The 25,669-nt window shown below is 32.7% G+C and overlaps 2 protein-coding genes across 2 annotated transcripts; both read left to right on the top strand.

The window, feature by feature from the left end:
* The first annotated feature begins 12,848 nt into the window (after window positions 1-12,848).
* Window positions 12,849-18,495, top strand: LOC132254770 (uncharacterized). The gene is made up of 3 exons (XM_059741244.1): window positions 12,849-13,012; window positions 17,934-18,193; window positions 18,283-18,495. The coding sequence occupies exons 1-3, from the start codon at window positions 12,979-12,981 to the stop codon at window positions 18,493-18,495; spliced, it is 507 nt and encodes a 168-aa protein (XP_059597227.1). The 5' UTR covers window positions 12,849-12,978.
* Window positions 18,496-20,417: 1,922 nt separating this feature from the next.
* Window positions 20,418-21,049, top strand: LOC132254867 (uncharacterized). The gene is made up of 3 exons (XM_059741582.1): window positions 20,418-20,587; window positions 20,677-20,781; window positions 20,853-21,049. The coding sequence occupies exons 1-3, from the start codon at window positions 20,490-20,492 to the stop codon at window positions 20,956-20,958; spliced, it is 309 nt and encodes a 102-aa protein (XP_059597565.1). The 5' UTR covers window positions 20,418-20,489; the 3' UTR covers window positions 20,959-21,049.
* Window positions 21,050-25,669: the final 4,620 nt, after the last annotated feature.

Below are 25,669 nucleotides of genomic sequence, written 5' to 3'. Positions count from 1 at the left end.
CAATGCTATGAGTACATCAAACTCATCAATGTTAAGGTTTGTAAGGGATAAATGTATATATAAATTAGGTTAAGACAAGTTACCACGTTGAAGGTTCACCGATTTCTCTACTCCTTTTGAAATATTTCTCCATGAATAAACATGTAACTCAGGTTGTAACTGCAAATCTCCTCTTATCATTGTTGTTGAGGGTTTGTTGTGCATAATCATCATTGGCTTGGGTGGATTGGAAGACTCAAGTAAGCTGATTTGTGGACTAGATAGTGAATTCGATGGTGGTTTAGGTTGTGGTATCGGTAGCTTTGGAATTTTTAAATTTTTTGATCAATTTAAGGATTGTGTTGATATTGGTATACTAGTAGAAAGTGGAACAGAAGGCAACGTTTTTTTATCGATTTGGTGATGTTGGTATACCTGTAGAAGGTGGAACATAAGACAACATTTTTTATCGATTTGGTGATATAGGTGTGGAAAGTGGAATAGAAGGTAGCATAACATCTTGAAAATTTTCTTCAACTAAGTTCTCCCTCTAAAGGGAATTTTTGGTGTAAAAGGGTTGATTTTTTAAAAAAATGTAACATCCATCCAAACAAAATATTTTCATTTTTCTATACAATAACATCAATACCCTTTTTTAATACTAGAATAATTGAAAGATACACACTTAAGTTCTCTAGGTTCCAATTTGCTATGGGTAGGGTCACGAATGTAGACAAATGAGGTACAATCGAATATTTTCAATGGAAGAGAGGTGAAGGTTCGTGTGTGGGAAATAGGATTGAAATTATTTTTAAAGGTGTTTGGAATTCTAGAACTCAACAAGGCATATGGTTTATCAAGTAACAAGCCATAAGAACTGCATCCCCTTAAAAGGTTTTGGGTAAATTTGTGGTGAACATTATGGAACAGGCTACTTTGAGAAGATGACAATTTTTGCCTTCGACAATCCCATTTTGTTGAGGATTTTGACGACAAGAACTCTAGTGTATAATCTCATTTTGTAACAAATATCTTCCCAATTTTATATTAAAGTATTCACCACCATTATTGGTATTGAAAAGTTGTATTTTTTTAGTTCAATTGATTTTGGGCCATTCGACGAATTTTTTTGAATATTTGTTTAGTTTTTTATTTTTCTTTTAGCAAGTAAACCTAACAAACCTGGTGTGGTCATCAATAAAAATCACAAACCATCTTTTCCCAAGGACATTATGAACTCATGAAGGACCTCCAAGATCATTATGAATCAAGGCAAGAGGTTTCAAAGCTTTGTATGGATGAGAAGGAAAAACAGAACATTGGTGTTTTGCTAAATGATAAACTCCACATTGAAACAAATCATTTTTCTTAAACATAGAAGGAAACAAATTGTTCAAATAAGAAAAACTAGGGTGACCTTGCTTACGATGCCATAACATTATTTATTGTTTTCTAGACAAACTAGAAGCTTTACAACTGACCGTTTGAGCTTGTTTATTCACAAAGTCTTCTTTCTCAAGACAGTATAGTCTGTTGGGTTCCCTAGCCTTGCCAATCATCCTCTCTGTAATTAGGTCCTGAAAGTTAAAAGTAGAGTGTGAGAATTTTGCAATATAATTAAGATTTTAAGTAAGTTTACTGATAGACAATAGGTTGCAAGTCAAATTTGGAACATGTAATACAGAACAGAGAATCAAATCTAGGCCAATCTTGATTGTACCCATTCTTGCAACTGTTAATAGAGAACCATCCACAATTTTACCTTTAAAATTTCCTAGACTGGTGTGTAAGTTGAAAACAAATTTGAACACCTTATCATGTGATATGTTGCACCTAAATGGATGATCCATGATTCTTGTCTTTGTGTAACACCATTCAAAGCAACTGAAAATGTATCCTTTTGAGCTAACAATGATGTACTCGAGTTATTTGGTAATGATGCTGGTGTCAATAATTTGTAGAGTTGTTCCATTTATCCTTAGTAAGGGAAACAGTGACTTTGCTATTGTCTGGCTTAGGGCTCGGTTCTATTCAGTCTAATAGCATTTCAAATTAGATTTGTTAACTTTCTCCTTCTAATTTGCTAGTCTTCCATGTATTTTCTAGCAAGTGTCACGAGTATGATTGTGACATTGATAATGATCTCAGCATAGCCAACTTCATCTCCAATTCCCATGAGAATCTCCTTTGTTTGTTGAGTCTGGGCCACAAACAACTATGGCTAAGTTGTCTGATGTAGGTGGTGGTTTTTGTTCTTCGAGCATGACACGCTTACAACACTCTTCTCTCCTCACTTCTACAAAAATCTCATCAATTGAGGGCAGTGGTTTTGTTCTGAGCAATCATCCCCGAACCTCATCCAACTCCTTGTTAAGTCCAACAAGAAAATCAAATATTCATTCTTTATCTACCATTTTCTTGTATCTTTCACCATCCTCGGCATAACACCATATACAATCATTAAACATATTTATTTCTTGCCATAATTTGTTGAAAATATTGAAGTACTATATTACATCCTTATCATCTTGTGTTAGATTTCGAACATTGTTTCTTAGTTCAAACATCTAAGCCGAGTTTTCAAGATCTAAAAAAGCATGATTCACAGCATCCAAAGCTCCTTTGTAGTTAAGTAGCACATGTAATTTTCACTAATGTTTTCTTCCATTGAGTTCACGAGCCAAACCATAACAATTGATTTGCTAGCATCCCAAGCATGAAATGTAGGATTAGTTTCATTTAGCTTCTTTATTGTGATGTGGAGATATCTAATCTTCCTACGTCTGTGAATAACCATTTGAGCAGCCCTTGACCATTGAAGGGAATTTTTGTTGTTAGGCTTATGAGTAGTTATTTGAAGGGATGAGTGATTGGTAGCAATGGAGACAATTGTAGAGGTTGAATGAGAAGGTTTCAAAGAGACCTCTGAGTTGTTACCCCTGCTCATCCATGTCATGGCAGTTTTGACCATGGTGTATATTTTCTTCAACTACACAACCAACTTCGATACCTTGTTTCCGGCAGTAGGAAGAAAAACTTAAATCACTGCAGTTATATCTTATTGAATTGAATTACGAACTAATTTATAGACTTAGTATTATCTAAGTACACTAGAGATAAAACAAATTTTAATAATAATTCAAACTAAAATATCCAAAACTGTTTAAATAGTTTGAATTAATTCAAACCTCTTCAACAAATTCGGATGATATCAATTATCTGAAAGAATCTTCAATAACTACCATGAGAACACTCATAGTATTGGGATTAAAATGGTACGAGGGTACCTTTAGAAAAGAATTTTTTTTTTTTTTTTTGAAAAAGATACGAGAAGGAAGACGAAAACCAACCTTCAAATGCACACCATGAATTAAGTATTTTCTTAGCTTGAGTAGAAGAAGTTCATTTTTCTGGTAGAAATGCAAATCCCTGGTAGGAGGAATCTTAAAGCTTTGTCTTATGTCCATAAAATTCACCATTACCTTAAACTAAGGTTTGAAAAAGAAATAAAGAAGAAAAGGGGAAAGTTAAAATGCTAACACCAAAATCCCTTTTATAATCATAAATGAAGATTGCCTTACTAGTGATGCCATGAATAGACAAAAAGACAAGTTGCCTCCATAAAAGGTGTCGTGGCCATTTCCATTTTCCCCTTCATTCACTAAAATGACTTGCAAAATGCGAAGGAGGAGGGGGGACATCGAAATCCTTTACAAGTGGCAAGATCAAAAGAGTTGCCCTACCTCTATAAATTGTTTGACATGATTTCATTATCTGACCCATACCACTATAACACAATAAATGCAATTAGACTATCACACTTATCACTTCACAGACTGGCCCCTTAATCACATGATGTTCAAAGTTATTATAAGTGCTAGCTAAAACCTTAAAGGTAATTCCATATTAATCATCTAATGGCTGGAGCCTTCAAAATGGACATAACTAAATCATTCAAAGAAATGTATAACCAATGCCTCCATTTATTACTTTTCTATAAACGATGCATAAAAAAAACTATAACAAGAGGCCTAAGCTCCAAAACAAAGTATGAAAAATAGTTCATTTTTATCCATCATCCTCTTATTTCAGTCCATGGTTAACTTGATTGACTCATCCTCTTCTCCTTTATGTTTATGTTAATGCAAAAGGAAGAAGATGTGTAGTTCAATCCAAGTTGAAGAAGGCTGCAACAAGACTCCTCTTAACGATGTAGCCTTGTTTTACAATAGTAAGGACTTCAATAAAAATCAAACCGTATGTATAAGGGATGGATTAGAAGTGTAGGAATCTATTTGTCAGACTCATAATCACACTACTACAAAAATAGAAAATTATGACACTTTAATCCTTGGCGCTTTCATAAAGTATCATTATATTTGGATATACAATGGTGTTTTTTCAAAAGGGTCATTTTTTATATTAGTTTTTTTATTTCATGGCACTTATTTAAAGTATCATTGCTTGCTGTGGCACTTATAAGAATAACTGGTTATTCCATGACACTTTATAGCAGTGTCATAGTTGTGATATTTCATAGCGCTTATATTAGGTGACATTAAATAATAGTATATATATATATATATATATATATATATATATATATATATATATATATATATGTTCTAAATATATATTAATTAAATGCTTTTCCCTTTCTACGAGTACCCGCCAGACATTCCCTCCACAATTTCAGAACTGAAGAAACCCCGAAACCCTATAGCTCTCACTAAGTCCACCACTAAAATGCCCTAATCCATTCCCCTTGCAAAGTCATTTGACTCCACATCAATTGCCAAAATCCATTCCTCTTGCAAAGTCCACCACTAAAATGCCCTAATCCGTTGGAATGACCATGTCTAACTTCCATACATGGGAGGTTACCATTGTCAAAATCTACTACAGAGCATCATAGTTACAGGAAAATCTCTTTCTCAAGTAATGTTGTTTTCCTCAAACTTGAATAGATTAGTACAAATGAAGACAAATGGAAGAGTTTTCATTGTTCCAAAAATCTAATATTATTGTTTCATAGATGAGGAAATTATTTTAGGAGGAGAAAATCAGGGTAATGGTATCCCAAATAAATACAGTGCATTTTTTGTTCTTGTTGTTATATGGTACGCTGCAAGTTGTAATAGATATAGTTCCAGCTTCTTCTTTTAGTTGTGGTGGGAAGTGCCGCCTTGTTTTTGCCTAGTGTAATGCCATGGAGATGTAGCAGCCAGCATGGTGATCGGGATGGAGGTTGAGGGTAATGTGGTGGGTGGCTCACGCACCAGCACAAGGGCGTGGGAAAGGAGGTGTAGCCTTTGCCGCCTATAGGTATGGACGTGCCGTGTTCGTACACCAAGGAGAAGACAAGTTCGGCTGCGACAATTGAGAAAGCTAGAGAATGGGGGATTTTTAAATGGTATTGAGAGGGGAACAATTGGCAAAGGCATGACGTGTTTTAAAATTTTCTTTGGTGGGCTTGGGTTTGAATTTTAGTTGTTGGGCAGTCAAGGATTGGGGGAGGCACCAGGTCCAAAAGATATGGGCTTGGCTCGGTTGAAATCAAGATGCAGACTTTCCATAGCAAGTTTTTATCAAAAATAAAATCCATTTAAAGAAGAAACTTCTACAAAATGTAAATAATAATAATAATTTAAATTTTACTTTAGGGGATAGGAATTTGGACCTTGGATGTGGTTGGATTTGGGCCCATCCGAAGGCCTTGTTTGGTCCACCTCATCCCTCCTACAAAGTCATGAATGATGACTGATGACTGGAGAGGCAAGACTCGTACAATCTGGATGTATTGATACAGTATTGCCTGGGAGGGAGAGGTTGATGTCGACGTCGTGCTGGGTGGTGTTGAAGGAGATGAGGACTGAGGCGTTGTAGCCTTCGACCATGCAGTCGTGGAAGAAGAGGCGGAGAGTGGCAGTAGCTATGGTGGGGTCGTTGATTTCCTTGGTGCTTATGATCTCACATATTTTAATCAGGAATATTCTATGCCTCCGCGTCTTTGAAAGGTTGTCAAGTCTGACTCTAAATTTGGTGCGTTGAAAGGATTCTAAACCTGTCGCTGTCATTGTTTGAGCAATTTCTTTCCTGCTGCATCCTCTCTCAATCTCCTCTGCCATGGTTGCGACACCATCTTCCACTGCTGAAATTTCCTCATCCATTGAAACATCATCTCTTCTGTTGTCTGCTGCACATATTGATATTCCTAGCCAGGTTTCGTCCTTAGCGGCATCGTCGTTGACCCAGGTTTTTAAGTCCTTGCCTCCTAGCACTCTTGCCGGACCTCCATCTGTCATCTCCACCACTGCTCTTCCTCCCTTCTTGACTCAGGTATCAACTTTGTCATCTCCTATTCTCCTCAAATAAACTTCTTCACCTTATTCTTTTCTTCTTCTTATTTCTCTACACCATCATATCCTTCTATTCTTCCTTCTTCTTTGTCACATTCTTATCAGTTTTCTATTTCGAATTCACTGCCTTCTTCCACTCTACTTGCTGCACCGAATATTACCAATCAAACTTGATTCCACCAACTATCTTCTCTGGAAAGATAAATTCCTCCCTGTTTTAATTAGCAACGACCTCTTAGGATACGTTGATGGCACTTTTCCTTGTCCTCCTCAATATACCTGTGATGCCGAAGGTGTAAAATCTGCAAGTTGGGATTGAAAGTTCAAGGAAGCTGCCCTTATTTCTTTACTTAATAAAATATACCTTGTTGAAATCCTTTAAACAACGAATTAATTATAATTATTTTATATGTAAATAATTTTTTTATTTAATTAAATTGTAAAAAGTTTTTAATATCATTAATATATTAATTAAATATATCATAATTTTAATATTAAATATATTTTAAAATTAAACATATTATAATTAAATATCACAATATTATTATTGAATAAGATTTTATATAATTTAATAATTATAATATATATATATATATATATTAATATTTTTAATAAAATAATTTTATAATATTTATTACACTTTTAATTTTATTTATAAGAGTTTTATTGGACCCTGTAATGTTGAGGCTAAGTACAAGGGAAATTTTAGAAGGTTTCAAGGAATGATCCAAACAAAGAAAAATTTAAAAACTTGAATGGGCTTCTTCTATATGCTTCTTTCATAAAAGTAGAGGGGCAAGTAAGAGAAACACACATGGTCAAAGTAAAGAGGACTAAGTAGGTGGTCAAGGGGCAAAATAGGTAATGAAGGTAGCAAAAAGGTTCGAGATTAATGTTGACTCAAGAAATTTCATTAGTATGGGTGACAACTTACTAGGAACTTCTAATTATAGACTTGAAGAGTCTATGGACTTCTTCAAATTTCATATTATCGGGTGCCATTATATTTAGTCAAATCTTAAGGGGAAATGAATTAAATTAACCCTTTAAAAATATTACTCAAAATATGGTAATGGAATATTTCAAAACTTGTATCATTTGTGTGGATTGAAATAGAATATTGCTTTTAAAATGCAATTTCTAACTTTCTATTTTAAAAACAAAAAATAGTAAAATATTTTGTATAAGAGTTGTTACTATTTTCTATTTTCAAAACAAAAAATAAGAAGTGAAAAAAAAAATGAATATTAGCCTACTTTTAAAATTTACACTAATTACTTTTTAGAGAAAAAAATTACTTTAATATAGTGTAACCATATATACTTTGTATACATAAGGAATCAAAACTAAGGTATAGGATCATAGGTATTATTATTAGATGGTGCAACTTGTTGGAAAAATCAAAGGGTGGAATTGCTGGATGCTGAAGACCTAGCTTGTAACTTCTCTTTCACAATATGATACAACCTAACCAAGATGATTACGGATTGTTAAGCCACCTTAATTTAGACCAGACTTTTCTATCTCATTCGTTTAAGTTCTTGTAGACCCTCAATTTTGTTCCTTTAGCACATGTCTTTAAATTCATTTTTAATGCTCCATAGTAACTCCTTGGTGGCCCATTACTACTCGTACAACTTACCTTTTTCTGAGTCACCTCGGAGACTTCGGTCGAGGGATTATCTGACCCTTTATTGTGAACCTTGGCAACCCTAATTTAGACTTAGGCTTTTGTTATTCTTTTTAGGATAACTTTTAGATACACCTGACCCATTAGACACCACCCTAGGCCCACCTAAATTCACCTTGACTCGCACCGAGACACCTCCTCATTTACACACATGTCACTTAGGTCACTTAGACACCTTTTTCAGAACAGGTCCATTTGGACATTTCATTGAGGCTCAGCATTTCTTTTTTTTATTTTATTTTATTTATTTATTTGTTTATTTTTTAATATTATTATTATTATGGCATGCATTTGGTAATTACATTTATTTTGTCTATTCATTTTTACTTTTACTTTTTATTATTTACTTATTCATGTATTTAACTGTCTTTATATATTTCATTTTATTTATTTTTATTTATTTATTTATTTACTTAATGAAAAATTGTTTGAATTGTTAGATTTAAAATACGCATATAGCCCCTTTATCAAAGGAGAGAATTGTACAATCTAATATTTGATTTTCTCTTTCATTCTCTTTTAATCATATTTCATTTTATTACCAATTGGATGACTTTGATTAATTTCTCATCTTTTCCTTGAATTTGAATTTTATTTTATTCTGTTTTTGCATGAGGAGAAAAATTGCATGGGATTTCTTCGGGAAGATTATGAGCAAGGCAAAGACGTACATGCAGCAATGAGGATTTGAGAAGCCATCTACACAAAAGAAACACAAGGATTACACTTGTAGGAGAGCTGTAAACTACGAGTTACTGCTATTGATCAATACCAACCAAGCAGAATTTCTTGTTTCATGAGGAAAATCATGTCTGGATCAGATCATTCCTCTGGTTTTGATCAGCTAAGGTTGATGGTCAAGAAGGTCTTGGCCAAGCCTCAACGATGATGGTGAGAGGGTCTTGTGGCTCACCGTCAAAACCATCCAAAAAGAAAGCTCTGACCTGGACTGCGTCATCTACGCCTATGACCATGATGCTTCTTCTAACAGCTTGATGACTCGTGTTGTTCAATGTTTTGGTGGAGTTTTCTAGGGTGGTGGTTGAGAAGCAGGTTTGAGTGTGTTGGGGAGGAGATTCAAAGTGCTGGGAGGATTTTTCAGAAAGGAGATCGCACACAGAGGGTGATCTTCTCTCCATTAGAGAGGACGACGATCAGAATTTCTGGAGTAGTGGATGTTCAGAATTTATTTTTTTTTATAAGACAACGATCAGAATTTTTCCAAGGACGAAAATCAGAATTTTTGGAGAGGAAGATGCAGCAAAAGAGCCATCATCCTAGCGTCGCACCGTCAGAATTGTAGAACCGACACACCATAGACAATATCTCTCCATCTTCATGTACGGATTGATCACTCTGCCATTGGGACACACTCTCTATGGGAAAACCAATAGAACCAGCTGTCATCTTTGCATAAAAGAAGGCTGCCACGTTGAGGGGCTGCCACTTTGAGTTGTTGGCATCTTTCCATGGCAAAGGAGTTTCGACACGCATTGCTTCGCGGAAATACGCATAGACCTAGATCGTAGATTTCTGGGGAAGTCCGAGAAAATCCAGTTCAACCCGGTCACTCTAATAAACGGCTGATGAAGCGATTACTAGATTTGGACACTTACCAAAACAACATGCGGCTGCATCCTTGGGAATCTCCAAGCGAGCCATACTTCCCATATCCACATGCATTAAAAAAAAAAGGAAATAGAATATTCAATGATGGAGAGGCTGCCATAAAAAAATCCCCACTTCCCATAAGAAGAGGATGGCTACATGCTGGCTGGACGAAGAGGAATTTTGGAAATCCTCACGCAGCCATATAAAGAGAGGCTGCCATATAGAAAAGGGGATTTTTTTTTAGAGATTGACACGGAGAGATACTATTTTTTGAGGGAACAAAGAGAGGCCTGAAGGGAAGAGAGGAAGGAGGCAGCCACCACACATTCACCATTGAGCACTAGCAGTTGCACCACCATAGAGGAATTCTAGAGAAGGTAAGTTAGAATTTCTAAGGATTTTAGTTTTAATTTTTTATTGGATTGAAAGTTAGAGTTTTTATGTATTAATTTTTTTTTTAATCGGATGAAAAAGTTAGAATGTAGTTAGTTTGATTTTGATTCATTGTCTTGGTTTCAAAAGTTAGGTTTTATTTAGTTTAATTTTAATTCATTATGTTTGTCTCGAAAAATTAGAATTTTTGTTTGATTCAATTTTTTATTCATTGAACTAGATTGAAAGGTTAAAATTTTATTTAATTTATTTTTTTATTCCTTGCGTTATTTTTGAAATGTTTGAATTTTGTTTAATCTAGTTTTGATTTTTTTTTATATTAGATTGAAAAGTAAATTTTTGTTTGCTTAGTTTTGATTCATTACTTTGGTTTAAAAGGTGAGAATTTTTTGTTTTATTTTAATTTTGATTCATTATATTACATTGAAAAATTAGAATCTTTGTGTAGTTTGGATTTGATTCCTTGTTTAGTTCGAAAAGTTAGAATTTTGCTTAGATCGGTTTTAATAGATTTAATTTTAAAAGTCAGTTTTTTTTTAGTCAACTTTTTATTTAGTTCAAGTGTTTTATAATTTTTAGTCTATTATTCTAATTGATCCTATGTAATAAAGTTTATGTTTTTAAGTTTATTTTGATCATGTTTTGGTTCATCTTATTTAGTTTAGATATTTTAGAATTTTAGCTCATTAGTCTATTTGATCCCATCTAATTAAATTTATGTTTTTTTAAAAAAAAAAAATGTAAATCATTTTTCTGATTCATCCTTTTTAGGATTTAAGTTGATTAGTTTAAGAAATATTTGGTTAATTCTTGGTTGATCCACTTTTAGTTTGTATGTTTTCCAAAGTTTTAGATAACTAATTTAATTAACCCTAAGTCGTATTATTCATGTTTTGAGTATACTAATCTTCATTCTTGGTTTATCAATATTTAGTTCATGCTTTTTTTTTTCCAATAAGTTAATTAGTTTAACTAATCTTATGTTATTTTGCTCACGTTCTAAAATTGATGATTCTAGTTTTTGATTAGTTAATATGTTTTAGAATTCTATGTGCTTGTGTTACTATATTCACATTATTATAATTACATGTTTAGGTGTTTGGTTGATTTTAAATTAGTCCTAGATTGTTTATCTCAATTTATGTGTTTGATTGATCCTTATAAATTCTCGATTAATATTTCATTAGTTTTATTTGATCTAAAGTCGTTTGGTTTGTTGCTTTGGTGAATATTTATTAAATTTGATTTTTAGAGGCCATTGGAAAATCATGAAGATTGGCCTCTACCATCACCATTATCATTTTTGTTAATTACTAAAAAAATTTTACTTTGAGGTTTCATTTTTGTTCTGTTTGGTATTTTATTTCTTATATTTTATTTTTTCCAAATTAATTCCTTTTATTTTAAAATAAAATACTTTTCTCAAAAAATCATTTTAAAAATCTATTTCAAAAACTCATTTAGAGTCCTCAGGATCAAAATCTTTTTTTTATTTTAAAAAATAATATGCAACCATATTTTGTTCGGTTTGCATCCTTCTCGGTTTCTAACAAAAAGTTTGGTTTTGAACAAAAACACAAATCAAAGCTTGTGGTCCCAAATAATGGGATAATTCTGGGCTAAATTTGTGTATATTAATTTGGGGAATTGGTGAAACCCCTACATAAGAAAATCTTTTCAAAAATTATTTTTGTTGCCATTTTTGTCACTTTTTGAAATTATATCTATCTTTTTTTTTAGAAATTGTATACAAGATGAGTGTGATAATTATTGTTTTCATATATTTTGACAATTTCTGCTATGATAATTAGATAACGAGCATGCTAGGACTTCTTATTTTATTGTTTGTTATCTAACCTCTCATGTTTTGTGGAAGCGCATTAGGAGTTAAATATGCTATCCAAGTACGTTCCCTAATACCCATTTTCTAAACCCTATGAATATGTATGCCCATGCTTGCTATCCTCTTTAATTGCCTTGATATACATTTGATGATTGTTTGATTATCTTTGATAAAACAAATGTTGTGTGATGTATCTCCAAACTAATCTCTTATGTTTTATGATAGCGCTTGGGAAGCCGTCCAGGTATGCATTTTTAACTCTCCTTAATTGTGATTTGATTTTGTTTGATATGTTATGTTTTTTTGGAATCACCTAGCCTACTTAGGTATCCGAGATCAACCATTTAATTGCCACGCTTCCCTTAACTTAGTCAGTAAAGACCTCTTTAGGGCTTAGAGGGGTGCTACCTCCTAGAGGTACCTTCCCAATAAGTAACCTGATCCCCGGACCAAGACTCGGGTTTCTCGAAGACATGCTTTTTCCAAAACCATGGAGTCACTTTTTAGGGTTTTTCTTTCTTGTTTTATTTTCCCTTTAAAATAAAAATAAAATAGGTGACGACTCCAACTTTTCTAAAATTAATTTTTCACAAATAAAAAGCGAGTCTCGCCGATCGAGTGGGGACGCACGTGAAAAATGCGGGTCCACAGTTCTACCCATCTTGCAATCATCTTTCTTGCCTTAAGGACTTGACCCGGGTCAAATAGTGTGGTTCACGGTGCACCCACCATTAGGTCATCACCAAAAGTCATAATCTCAAATGAAAAGGGGCATAAGGAATAATCTTCTTACCTTTCTCCTCATGCATATATTTTATTTTATATGAGTATTAATTACCATTTAAAAATAATAATAACTAAAATAGTTTGATTTTAATAATTTTATAAATTTTTAAAAATATTTAACCATTGTTGCACATGTGAAAATCTTTTTTTTCTTACTTATATGTTTTTTCTTCTTAGTTTATTTCTTATTTTAATTTATTTTGTATTTATTTGTTAATATCTACTAATGGATTTATTTTATATCTTTATTTATTATTTGTTTTGCATATACATATTTTAAGAGACAGTGACCTACATTGGACTACGAGAGGTGTGTGATGCAAGACTCGAGACAAAGACAGAGTGAGGAAGGTACACTATTTTTCCTTATACAAACCAACATATTTTAATTATAATACCATTTTTACTTTGGGTGGTTAGAAGAATATAATGGAAGCGTTATTTTAAATTTTGTTTAAATCTTATTGAGTACCTGAATTGTACGAGTTATTCCCCAGCTTAGTTTGATACCAAGGCCGAAATTTTGACATATACTGGTGTGACTTGATTCGCAAATCATGGGCCATACGTATGCTTTCTTATAATAATCTTGTTTAATGATGAAATATAGCAATAATTATGGAACAACTTTAGGTGTTTTATAATTATTAGATTATTCAATAAGTAATTGTGTTTTAATTTTAATCAAACATGCATGCATGAAACCTTAGAGTTCCCATTCAACTATCATTGTAAGATAAAAGTTTCTCTTATTACATATTAAAGACATTTAAGTTGTCAAAGGTGAAAAAGGTTTTATCTAAGCCACTTTCAAGTTGACAACTTTTAAATTGTCTAGAATGTGATAAAGATATTTTTTTTGCAATGATATTTGAATTGTCCGATTGGACAGTGTAGGAAAACATAATATCTATGAAGTTAATTGCTTGTGCTTAATTCACTTTTTAGAAATTTTGGTAGTATTTCCTCTTGTTCTCTGGGTGCATATTTGAACAAGGTCACATATTATACCTTGTTCATTTTGTGTACTTGGAGAACTATGGGGAAATGCTGCAAAAATTTCTTTAAAATGAAATTGAGTATATTGGCAATTAACACATAGGGATTATGTATTCCTGCATGGGATAGGAACAACTACCTGATTTTGGATGATGGACATGTTAAAAGGCATAAAAACATGCATCAAAAGGTTCTATTGTCATATTGTTAATCCTTTCTTTTATTGAGGATGAGGTTCAAATTTTTTATCGCACTTGAATCCTAATTGTTTGTCCATAGAAAGTTTAAAAGAAATTTTGGATGTCACAAATGAGAAACTGAAAGTTTTGAGTGTTTTCTAAAGGTAACTTTTCTAATTCTTTTCCATTTCCATTGTTTGCTTATGTTTGCTATATAGGAATTGAGTTCAACTATTATAGGCAAATGAATCGTTCTTGGATGTCAAAAGATAGAAGATCAAAAGACTATAAGGATGGGGTTGAAAATTTTATTTCATTTGCAGTTCAAAATTCTGCAAATCAAAACTCCATCAAATGCCCATGTCTACAGTGTGGAAATTTGATCTTCAATACTCCTCAAAAGATTAGAGAACACCTATTCTTTTATGGAATTGACCAAAGTTACCATACTTGGTTTTGGCATGGGGAGGCAACTCTAAGTAGTGGACCCCCAACTACAAGGGTTGAATGTTTTGATAGAATTCATATTGGTAATGTGGATCATACAGTAGAAATGGTTGAAGCTGCACAAGATGATTGTAAGGCTAATCCAAAATTATTTGAAAGGTTGCTTGAAGATGCTGAAAAACCTTTGTATCTCGATTGCAAAAACTTCACCAAATTATCTACTTTAGTTAAATTATACAATCTGGAAGGAAGATATGGGTGGTCTAATAAAAGCTTCTCCGAGCTATTAAGCTTACTTGGTGATATGTTGCCTGTAAATAATGAGTTGCCATTGTCTATGTATGAAGCAAAAAAAACATTGAATGCATTGGGAATGGAATATGAAAAAATACATGCATGTCCCAATGATTGCATACTTTTCAGGAATGAGTTAAAAGATGCATCTTCATGTCCTACATGTGGAGCTTCAAGGTGGAAGGTGAATAGAAGAGGAAGCAAAAAGAGTAAAGGAGTTCCTGTTAAAGTGATGTGGTATTTTCCACCTATCCCACTATTTAAAAGAATGTTTCAGTCCTCAAAAATTGCAAAAGACCTCATATGGCATGCAGAAGGTGGAGAATTTGATGGAAAAATGCGTCATCCATCCGACTCGCCATCATGGAAGGTAATTGACCATAGATGGCCTAATTTTGCTGCAGAACCTAGAAACCTTAGACTTGTCATTTCAGCAGATGGCATAAATCCCCATAGTTCTTTGAGCAACAGGTATAGTTGTTGGCCAGTTGTCATGATCACTTATAACCTTCCACCATGGTTGTGCATGAAGAGAAAATTTATGATGTTATCTTTGTTAATATCGGGTCCACAAAAACCTGGAAATGACATAGATACCTATTTAGCACCATTGATTAAGGACCTTAAAACCTTGTGGGAGATAGGGGTAGAAGCTTATGATGCATATCAAAGAGAGGTCTTTACATTAAGGGTTGTTCTATTATGGACAATAAATGACTTTCCTACATATGGAAACTTATCTGGTTGCACAGTCAAAGGATATTTTGCTTGTCCAATATGTGGACCGGAAACCTATTCACATAGGTTGAAGCATGGGAGAAAGAACTCATTTACAAGCCACAGACGTTTTCTTCCATGCAATCATCCTTTTAGAAAACATAGAAAGGCATTCAATGGTGAGCAGGAGTTTCGATCACCTCCACAACCATTAAGTGGAGAGGAAATGCTATTGAAAATGAATGCCATTTGTAATTCATAGGGGAAAAAAAGGGGAAGACATGAAAAATCCAATGTGACTTATACCAATTGTTGGAAGAAAAAGTCTATATTCTTTGAACTTGAGTATTGGAGATATTTGCATGTTCATCATAATTTGGATGTAATGCACATTGAGAAAAATGTTTGTGAAAGCATCATTGGTACATTACTTAACATCCCAGGGAAGACAAAAGATGGACTCAATTCTCGTCTAGACCTTATGGACGTAGGCTTAAGGTGTGAACTGGCACCAAGGTTTGAATCGAATCGAACTTACCTTCCGCCTGCATGTTATACATTGCCTAGAAAGGAGAAGAAAGTATTTTGTCAAACTTTAGCTGAGTTAAAGGTTCCTGAAGGGTATTGCTCAAACTTTAGAAATCTTGTGTCAATGGAAGATTTGAAGCTTTATGGCCTGAAGTCCCATGATTATCATACACTGATGCAACAATTGTTACCAGTGGCATTGCGATCACTTTTGCCAAAGCATGTACGACATGCTATTGCTAGATTGAGCCTTTTTTTCAATGCTTTATGTAAGAAGGTGGTTGATGTGTCTACATTGGATAAGTTACAAAATGAACTTGTTGTGACATTGTGCTTACTTGAAAAGTACTTTCCACCATCCTTCTTTTATATCATGATTCATTCAACGGTTCATCTTGTTAGAGAGGTGAGACTTTGTGGACCGGTTTATTTTAGATGGATGTACCCATTTGAAAGGTTCATGAAAGTATTAAAGGGTTATGTGCGAAACCGTAACCACCCTGAAGGTTGCATTGTTGAATGCTACATTGCAGAGGAAGCTATTGAATTTTGTACAAAGTACTTATCAAATGTGGATGCAATTGGAGTTCCTAGTAGCACTAATGTTGACCATAAAGTTGGGGCGCCTATTCCTGGAGGTCATATCACCGAAGCTGATTGTAATTTGTTGTTGCAAGCACATCATTATGTGTTGGAAAATACAACTATCATCCAACCTTATATCGAGTAAGGGTCAACTATTTTGATTTTATGTGTAGATTACTTAAACTAATTTTGGAAACTTATTGTTACTTTCTTATACATATCTTATAGAGAACACATGAAATGGTTGAAATTGAACAATCCTCGTCAATCTAAGAGACAAAAGTGGCTACAAGAAGAACATATGCGAACATTCACTCATTGGTTGCAAAAAAATGTATTGAATTTATTCTAAAAATTGCACCATTCTTAGCACTAATCATAAAAAATATTAATAACTATGGTCCATTCAAAAAGGTAGAAGTTGCCATTGCTGACAAAGAGCCTATATCTGAAACCTTAAGATGGATGGCACATGGTCCTACCCACTACGTGGCCAAGTATCATGGCTATGTTATAAATGGGTGTCAGTACAATACAAAAGACCGTGATGAGTTACGAGTTACACAGAATAGTGGAGTAAGCATTGTAGCAACAACAATGCAAATTTCTAGTGCCAATGATAAGAATCCAGTATTTGGTGAGCTATGTTTCTATGGTATTATTACTGAGATATGGGATCTTGATTATACCATGTTTAGGATTCCAGTTTTCAAATGCAATTGGGTTGATAATAAGAGCGGCATCAAAGTTGATGAGTTTGGGCTGACATTAGTTGACTTCACTAAGATGGCTCATAAATCAAATCCATTTATTTTAGCCTCCCAAGCCAAGCAAGTATTCTATGTACAAGACCAACTTGATCCAAGATGGTCAGTTGTTTTGTCAACTCCTGAAAGGGACTTCTCATTTTCAGCAAAAGATTCTGATGACTTCATGGATAATTCTATTGAACACCATCCTCTCATTACCACCTTGGCACAAGTTGAATCATTTGATACAATGGATGACTCTGATGTCATTTACATTCGAGGAGACTGTGAGGGATTCTGGATTGATAAAAAATCTTCTATGTAACTAAATTTATGACCTTGTTGTTTTGTTGTGAAGGTTGTAACTATCCCATTAACTTGTTAATATTGAAATTCTGCATTTCAGTAAATAGTTTATTTATTTTCTAAGTGGATTAAATTCATCATGTCTCTAAATTTATTGATTCCCTATTTCATGATTATTATTATACACATATCTGAGAGTGATCTAAAGGGTAATACAAGGATATCAATTTGTCTCAACTCAAAGCTTATGATTTCTAGTTCCATAAGAAAAAACTTTGGTGAGGATCTTCTAGTAAGTTTTTATTATTATTATTTTTAAATATTTCATGACAACATGTGAATATTGTTATCTAGCATGTAAAATGTTCCTAGTATGTTCATGTTACTAATATGAGTTCATGTTATAAAAAATTCAATTTTACTTGCAATTAATGGGTATACTTATCATTTCTCATTGATGTGTTATAGGCATGGATTCAAAGGAAGAGAAAACCCCTTCACAAAAAAAATATAGAGGGACAACAAGGAAATCCATGATTATAAGGAATAGGAATAGAGGGATAAAGTTGGTCATAAAGTACAATGCTAATGGTATCTATGTAGGAGAATCTTTTGTGCACCTAACAAGCTACTTAGGTGTATTGGCACGTACGATGGTACCAATCAGATATAACACATGGCGAGATGTCCCTGAACAATTGAAGGATAAGTTGTGGGACTCTATTGAGGTTACTTTTTTTTTTTAACATAAATAAGTTTTCTACAATCTCTATATTTCTTTCAAATTTTGAGAAACTAATGACTTTATAATTTGTAGATTGCTTTTACATTAGACAAGAAAAGCAGAAGGAATTGTATGCTTACATTGGGAAAATGTTTTCGATCTTTTAAGAACACGTTGACTGTGAAACATATTCTTCCTTTCAAAGATGAGCCAGAGCTTCTTAAGAAACCACCAGCTGAATATCATTTTATCGATGATGAAGATTGGAATATTTTTGTGAAAAATAGGTTGTCTAAAAAATTCTAGGTACAAATACAATTAACATTAAACATACTACATGCATCCACATATATATACTAAGCATCCATTTTAATTTGTAGGAATATAGGGAAGTACAAAAACAAAGAAGAAAGAAGCATATATATAATCATCATCTAAGTAGAAAAGGGTATGCTGGACTTGAAGAAGAGATGGTAAGTTTTTGTTAGTTCTTATTGTGGTTTAATTTTATATGATTGTATAAGTAATGAAGGAATATTTTATATGGGTTTCTTAATTGTTTCTTTTCTGACAAAAAATAGAAATAAAACCACATGTGTCATCTAATAACTATCTTTAATTTTCCATTTCTATTAGATGATTGAAGTTGGCTCCACAGAAAGCATTGATAGAAGTTTACTTTGGAAGAGGGCAATGCAAAAAAAAGATGGCAGCTATGATGATGTGGTCCTACCAGTAGTGGAAAAAATAGTAAGTAGACATTTTGTACCCAAAAATCACATCTTTAAACACCTTATTTGGTTTTACTTATTTGAAAGTTAACTTCATAACTTCCTTTTGTTTTAGGATGAATTGATGAAAGGGTCTCAAGAGAGTGGCATAAGCTATAGTGGGAGCAATGACATACTTTCTCAAGCACTAGGTACTCCTGAGTATACTGGTCGAGTTCGAGCTAAAGGGAAGCACTACACGCCTGGACGATATTTCAATAGTATGTCAGAACGTGTTGTGAGGGATATTTTAAAAGCAACTCAAGAACGTCAAGTTAAGTTTAAGGCTGATGTGTTAGCGAGACTATCTCAGATAGGAGTTGCTACACCACAATCCGATGTGAGTAGTTCCAACATGAAATCAAAATTGTTGCTTCTACCAAAAGTAGTGGAGAAACCAATTCGTAAAGTTGAGGAAGAGACCTTACCTATGAAAATAAAACCACACATGAAGGTGTGTTATTTTTAGTTTACATTTCCTAGTTCAATGACGTAATTGTCACAAATTCCTAGATAATTTTCATAAATAATTTCTTCCAATTGCTTTTATTTTTGTTAGATTGATATTTACATTTTAGGTAGATTCTATTACAATATAATTACTACTAGTAATATTCTATTCCACTACAACTATTACTTATAAAATATGTAACTTTGTGTCTTAAATATAGCCCTAACATAGTCAATGCACTTTAAACTTCATTTATTGATTATTTTTTTATATTGAAATTAACAATTTAATTTACTTTTGAAGGCAAGAAAATGTGAGTTGGCAGTAGGGACCAGAGAAAATACAGTGGCTGGTGGAACAATTGTAATGGATTGTGGTCCCAACTACCTAGTTGTTTTGGATGCTCCCTATGAATCAAATACACCACTTCCTATTCCCATTCCTGGACAAGCTACAACAGTTGGAGCCGCAGTGGGCTACCAAGTTTTATGGCCAACCCATTTAGTCAATTTGAGTACTAAATTCATTAAGGTGTGTTATTTTCATTTGCAATAGTTTATAAAGATATGTATATCATTTGAAAACATGGTGCTTTCTTTTATAGGGATCTCACAAAGGGAAAAGACAAAAAACAACAAAAAATGACTTGAAAATTGGTGAAAACCCTCAAGATATCAACAATTTTGATGCATTAGTAGGTCTCATGCTAAATGAGGGGAAAGCACAAGGTGTGGAGGTCCCAAATGATGTATTTGGCGAGAGTTTTAAGACCTTCCTTATGAAAGAAGACATGGATATGATAATTTCATTTAAGGAAGTGTTGGCTAATTGTGTCATATATTATATATGGTAAATAATTTTATAACTTGCTAATGTGTGTTAATTTAAATATATATATATATATGTATATATATATATATATATATATATATATATATATATATATATATAAAAGTAAAATGGTCATTTCTTATCAAGGTATGTGGAATTTAAACAGGCACCTACGGAAAAAGCTAAGTGATGCAAGGCTCACTGAACGATTTGCTTTTATCAATCCAGCTTTAGTCTCTAAAGCTGGAATGGGTGAGACAACAAAGGAAAATAGGTCAAGGTTGATTGCAAATCGTTTAATGCATGCAAAGCGTGCTGACTACATTTTTATTCCATATAACCCTGAGTAAGTTATGAAAAATATTAAGTTTTTTTTTAATGTTAAATAGCTTAATCAATGCTAATTACTAAATAATATCTAATGTGCTATTGTAGTTTCCACTGGGTCTTGGTGGCATTGGATATGAGGACAATGACTGCGTACTACCTTGATCCGATGCAAAAGCAACCATGTGATGATCTTAAGGAAATTGTTAACATGTAAGTGTCTTCATTTCCATACTTGAATATAGTGCATAGTATCTAAAATGTTAATTTTCTTTTCCATGTAGGGCACTACGAATTCATCCACCAGAGAAACAAAGATCATCAAAGAGGGAGCCGACATGGGTAAAAGTAGTGGTAAGTTACTTGGTTAGAGTAAGATATATCATATGACCACTTATATCAACCCTAAAATTTGAATATGGTTTTATGTTTTGTCACTTAGATAATAATGACATAAAACATCATGATATTAATGTTTTTATGGTACCATAATTCATATGTGTGCCTATAGTGCCTAAGACAACTAGGAAGTGTGGAGTGTGGTTATTATGTGATGAGATACATGAAAGATATAATTGTTGATCCAAGCCTCCTATCCACAAAGGTATATACTCATTAATAAATTTTATTAGTTTCTATACTTTAGTAATTTTTTGCTAACTTAACGAATCATCATGTATGTACAATTAATTATTAGTTTAAAGGGAAAAAATCGTATAGTGAAGTTGAGCTTAATGAAGTACGATCTGAGTAGGTTATGTTGGCAACTCAATTGATTCTTACCCATGCCTGAAGGTATAAATTAACATCTATAATGCTTGATTTTCATTATTAATGAAGTCTTGAATGGACTAATTTTTTTAATTTACCATCTTATGTATGCAGATGCCCTCATTTCAGTCCAATAAGAGTTGTAGATCACATTTTGATGATTCTCATAAGTTCTCATCTCATGATAAGTAATTTTTTCCTCCATAGTGATAGAATATAATAGTTTTATACATAAACTATTTCAATATAACAAATCAAATTATTACATCATCACCAATGTTGTTACATGGAGAAGTTATTTTTGTTATTGTTGTATGGAGAAGAAGCATATAATTTGTGAACTCAATAAATCAAATTATTATATCATGATCATCAATGTTGTCATTATTATTGTTGTTGTTGCATAGAGAAGTTGTTATTGTTATATGTTTGGACTAAACAAATCAAATTATTACTAATATAATTATCACCATTGATCATCAATGTTATTGTTATTGTTATTGTTGTTGTTGTTGTTACATGGAGAAATTGTTATTCTTGTATGGAGAAATTGTTATTGTTGTATGGAGAAGTTATTGTTGTTGGAAAGGTTGTTGTTGCATCAACAGGTTGTTGTTGGATGGAGGGATGGTAGAGAGCTTTTTTTTGTGTAGGGTTAATTATTATATTTGGGTTATAATTTTGGAACTGAAAATAAAGGCAAGTTTTAGAATGGTTGTTATTATGACATTTAACCAATGATTTGTAGGTTTCTATTGCCTTGGTTATGCTCTTTTAATTTTTAGTTTAATACTCTTTTTTTTCCTTATGGAATGTTATTAGTTAACTAAATTTGGTAATATAGGAAAGTTGTAAGAAGAAATTAAGGCATTTGCAAATGGTTAATATTAAATGTCTTATATTACTAGATATGATGATTTATGATTGAAACTAATTATAAACCATACCTATTGGTATATTCATATATTTATTTATGAGAAATGAGTTTGATATGTTAGACATAGATAAGAAAATATTATATTACATTCCATATTGTAGAATTTATACCATTGAAAGCCTAACTTGTTTCCTCTAACTTAATAATGAACTAAAAAAGTATTTTAATATTTTATAAACAAGTATCAAATTAAACAATTTTTCATCTTCATTGAAGCATAACATCTCATTAAATACCAAGTTATTCTCATTGCACTTCTTTCATGGACCATTTATAGATTTAGATTTAACTTTCATTGCATGTATATCAACTAAACATAATTTGTTTCTTCTTTAAATTTTTTTTAAAATGTATACAGGTAAAAGATTTCAAGTTCAGAAGTGGATATGCAACCAACAAAAATACTTTTGGCTATAAATACTTTTGGCTTCTTCTTCTTCTTCTTCTTGTAATATTATTTTTGATAAGGAATTTGGAGACCTTGTTTTTTGGTACATGTGTACTTGTTTTATATATGTTGAAGTTGGAAAATATGCTTGTAAATATTTTGATACATTTTCAAATTTGCGTATTAATTAACTATGTAGACATTAGTTCTTTATCATTATATTATTCCCAAATTTATTCAATTTCTTTTGGAAGATGTAGTTATTAATATTGAAGTTATTGTTCGGTACTTTATAAATAATCATGCAGCCAAAATTATATATAACAGGACATACAAAATATATCATTTCAACAGGGGGATTTTCAATATTATTATCCACATAAGATGACACTTTTTTTAGTGTCGAAATAGACAAATGATATTTTGGCCATTCCTTGGCGCTAGTGTAAGTGTTAACATAGGTAGATCAATAATGACGTTTTTTAACGTGTTAATATAAACCAATCAACAATGACGCTGTCTAGAAGCGACATGGTTGCCTACACCCATTCCTTGACAGAGGCGAAAAGGACGCTTTCGAGAAGCGTCATCGTATACATTTATTGACGCCTAAAAAACATCATTATTACCCTTTTTTCTTATAGTGTCACATAGGATATGACGTGTAGGGTAAGGCATTATCTTAAAAATATAAATGATAATTAAAATAAAAAGTATAGTTATTATATATAAATATATTTTGTGTCAAATGAATTAAGATAAATATTGATTGAGGTCATATTTATTTTGGGGATATTATATTGCCAAAAATTTAGGAAAAATAATAAAGAATACTAGCAAGAGATATTAATATTTTAAAAATGAATAACGAAGGGTTAAAAAATAAATAATTTATTAGATTACAAAAATATTATTTTTAAGATAAATATTAAATATATGAGTTAAAGTTAGATATCATTAGTATAAATTTATTTGTTTCTGGGCATAGATAAAGGGTATATTAGTCATTATAATTATGATGGAATTAAAGCACAAAGTAGGGATTAGAATTCCCAAAGTGCATGGTGAGAATATATTCCCAATTTTCAAATGTTGAACCAAGAGTAATGGGAATATCAACCATGCCCAAGTCCCAACCCAAGTCCCTAATCCCTACTATACGTTAACAAAACATGGCCTTACTGTCCTTGGATGACTTGTTAAAAATACGAATAGGCATAAAAGATTCATTGTCACATAAACTAGATTCTATTCATCTCAAAATTTGGATTCTCTCCTACATGGTAGTGCCATTCACTTGCATTCTAATTCTTATTTCATTTTTATTTCTGTATAGCAGACATACCGTGAAGCAGAAATGGCCAAGAAAATACTAGACTAATTAATAATTGTAATCATGGAAATGTCTGACTTTTTGTTTGGGCTAATTTTGAAGTACTTGTTATTGCACCTCAAGTCTATGAGTTCCCAAATAACTCTTTTTCTCCATTTCCATCTTGGTTTGGTTTTTGCACAAAAATAGCATAAGGTTAAGCTCTTTCACAACCTAGGCCTTTGAATACTCCCTTAGGAGCTTCAGGTCATGTGTAGGAGTCTCCGGTCAAGTATGAGGACACCCAACTCATACGCTTGCTGAAAAGAGGGAATTTTGTGATGGAGTTGATCTTGCATGCCAATAGAACCATCATTGTGGCTCCTTGCAAGGTTGATACCCTGAATCACTCTCTAAGAATGGGTTAGTTGTTCCTCTCATCCCCTAGTTCCCACCAACCTGTTACCAAATGATCATTAACTTGCTTATGTAGATGTTTAATATTGAAAATGCAAAAGAAACTATACTATGAGTAGGTAAAATAGAGAGTTGAACTTAATGTAATTAGATGGATTTGTAAGAATACATTCAATATATTCAATTGAAAGTATATGAACTTTTTCCATATGAATCAAATTTGAAAAAGACTTAGGATCATCTACTTACCTCCAACCATTGTTTTTGAATTTCTATAATTGGTGCAAGTCTTTGATTTTCCAAACTCTAATCTCTCTCGTGAGATAGTGTATTATTGAAGAAAAACAGCAGAGAGACGACTTCGGGACCAAAATTGATATATAAAGTTGTGGCTTCCCATCAAACCACGTCGTTTTTCATTTGCCATCATTATCGGCAGTTTGTGGAACATGTTCCTAAACTGTAGGGCGGTGAGATGATCTGGTGTTGGACCACTTTAGAGTTGTGTGAACATGTGTGAACGTGTAGTAGATAACAGGATTTCCACAAAATCCATCCATAGACATAACCCAAGCTAAGTGCAACTACCTTAGCCAATTGCTACAAATATCTATATCAATAGATAGATATAGATATAAATCTCATTTGAGTAGCATGTTTGTAAAAATAGTTAAAAAAAAAAAAACTCAACACATCATTGTATTTGTACCTAAAGAGATGCACACAAAATTAAGCAATTAAATAGAACATTTGCACAGGTTTTGTGCATGCAATTAGAAATTCATGCTTACAAATTATTTCACATAAATTTTATACACTAATGTGGCACATTTTCATTTTATCTGAAAAATAATTTATTTCCCTTTTCTGTAACTAGTACTATTTATGCAAATGATTAAAGTACCATCTTTTCTAATCTACTACTATCATGAAATTGGTTAGGCCTTTGGATGATTTTTTGGATGGATCATCACATTGCATGTGTTCAACTTGTGAAATGTGAGATTCATTGTATCACAACAAATTACAAAGAACCATGCATCTTTAGACTTGGTGTCATGTGTCAAAGGGTCATAATCACCTTGTATATCTTCCTAGACGATAGTGCTACATCATTTAGATATGGATGCATATGGATTTCTATTTCCAAATATATCCATGGGTCACCTAGATGTCCATGGAGCATGCCTACTCTTTGTGGCTGCCAATGAGGTCTCTCATGCTTTAAGTGACATCATATGCACATAAGAGATTGTGTTACTATGGTTGTAGAGAT

Source organism: Vitis vinifera, chromosome 2 (assembly GCF_030704535.1).
Source record: "Vitis vinifera cultivar Pinot Noir 40024 chromosome 2, ASM3070453v1".
Lineage (NCBI taxonomy): Eukaryota > Viridiplantae > Streptophyta > Magnoliopsida > Vitales > Vitaceae > Vitis > Vitis vinifera.
Note: the sequence above shows the minus strand (reverse complement) of the source record. Positions and strands in the feature narration are given on the sequence as shown.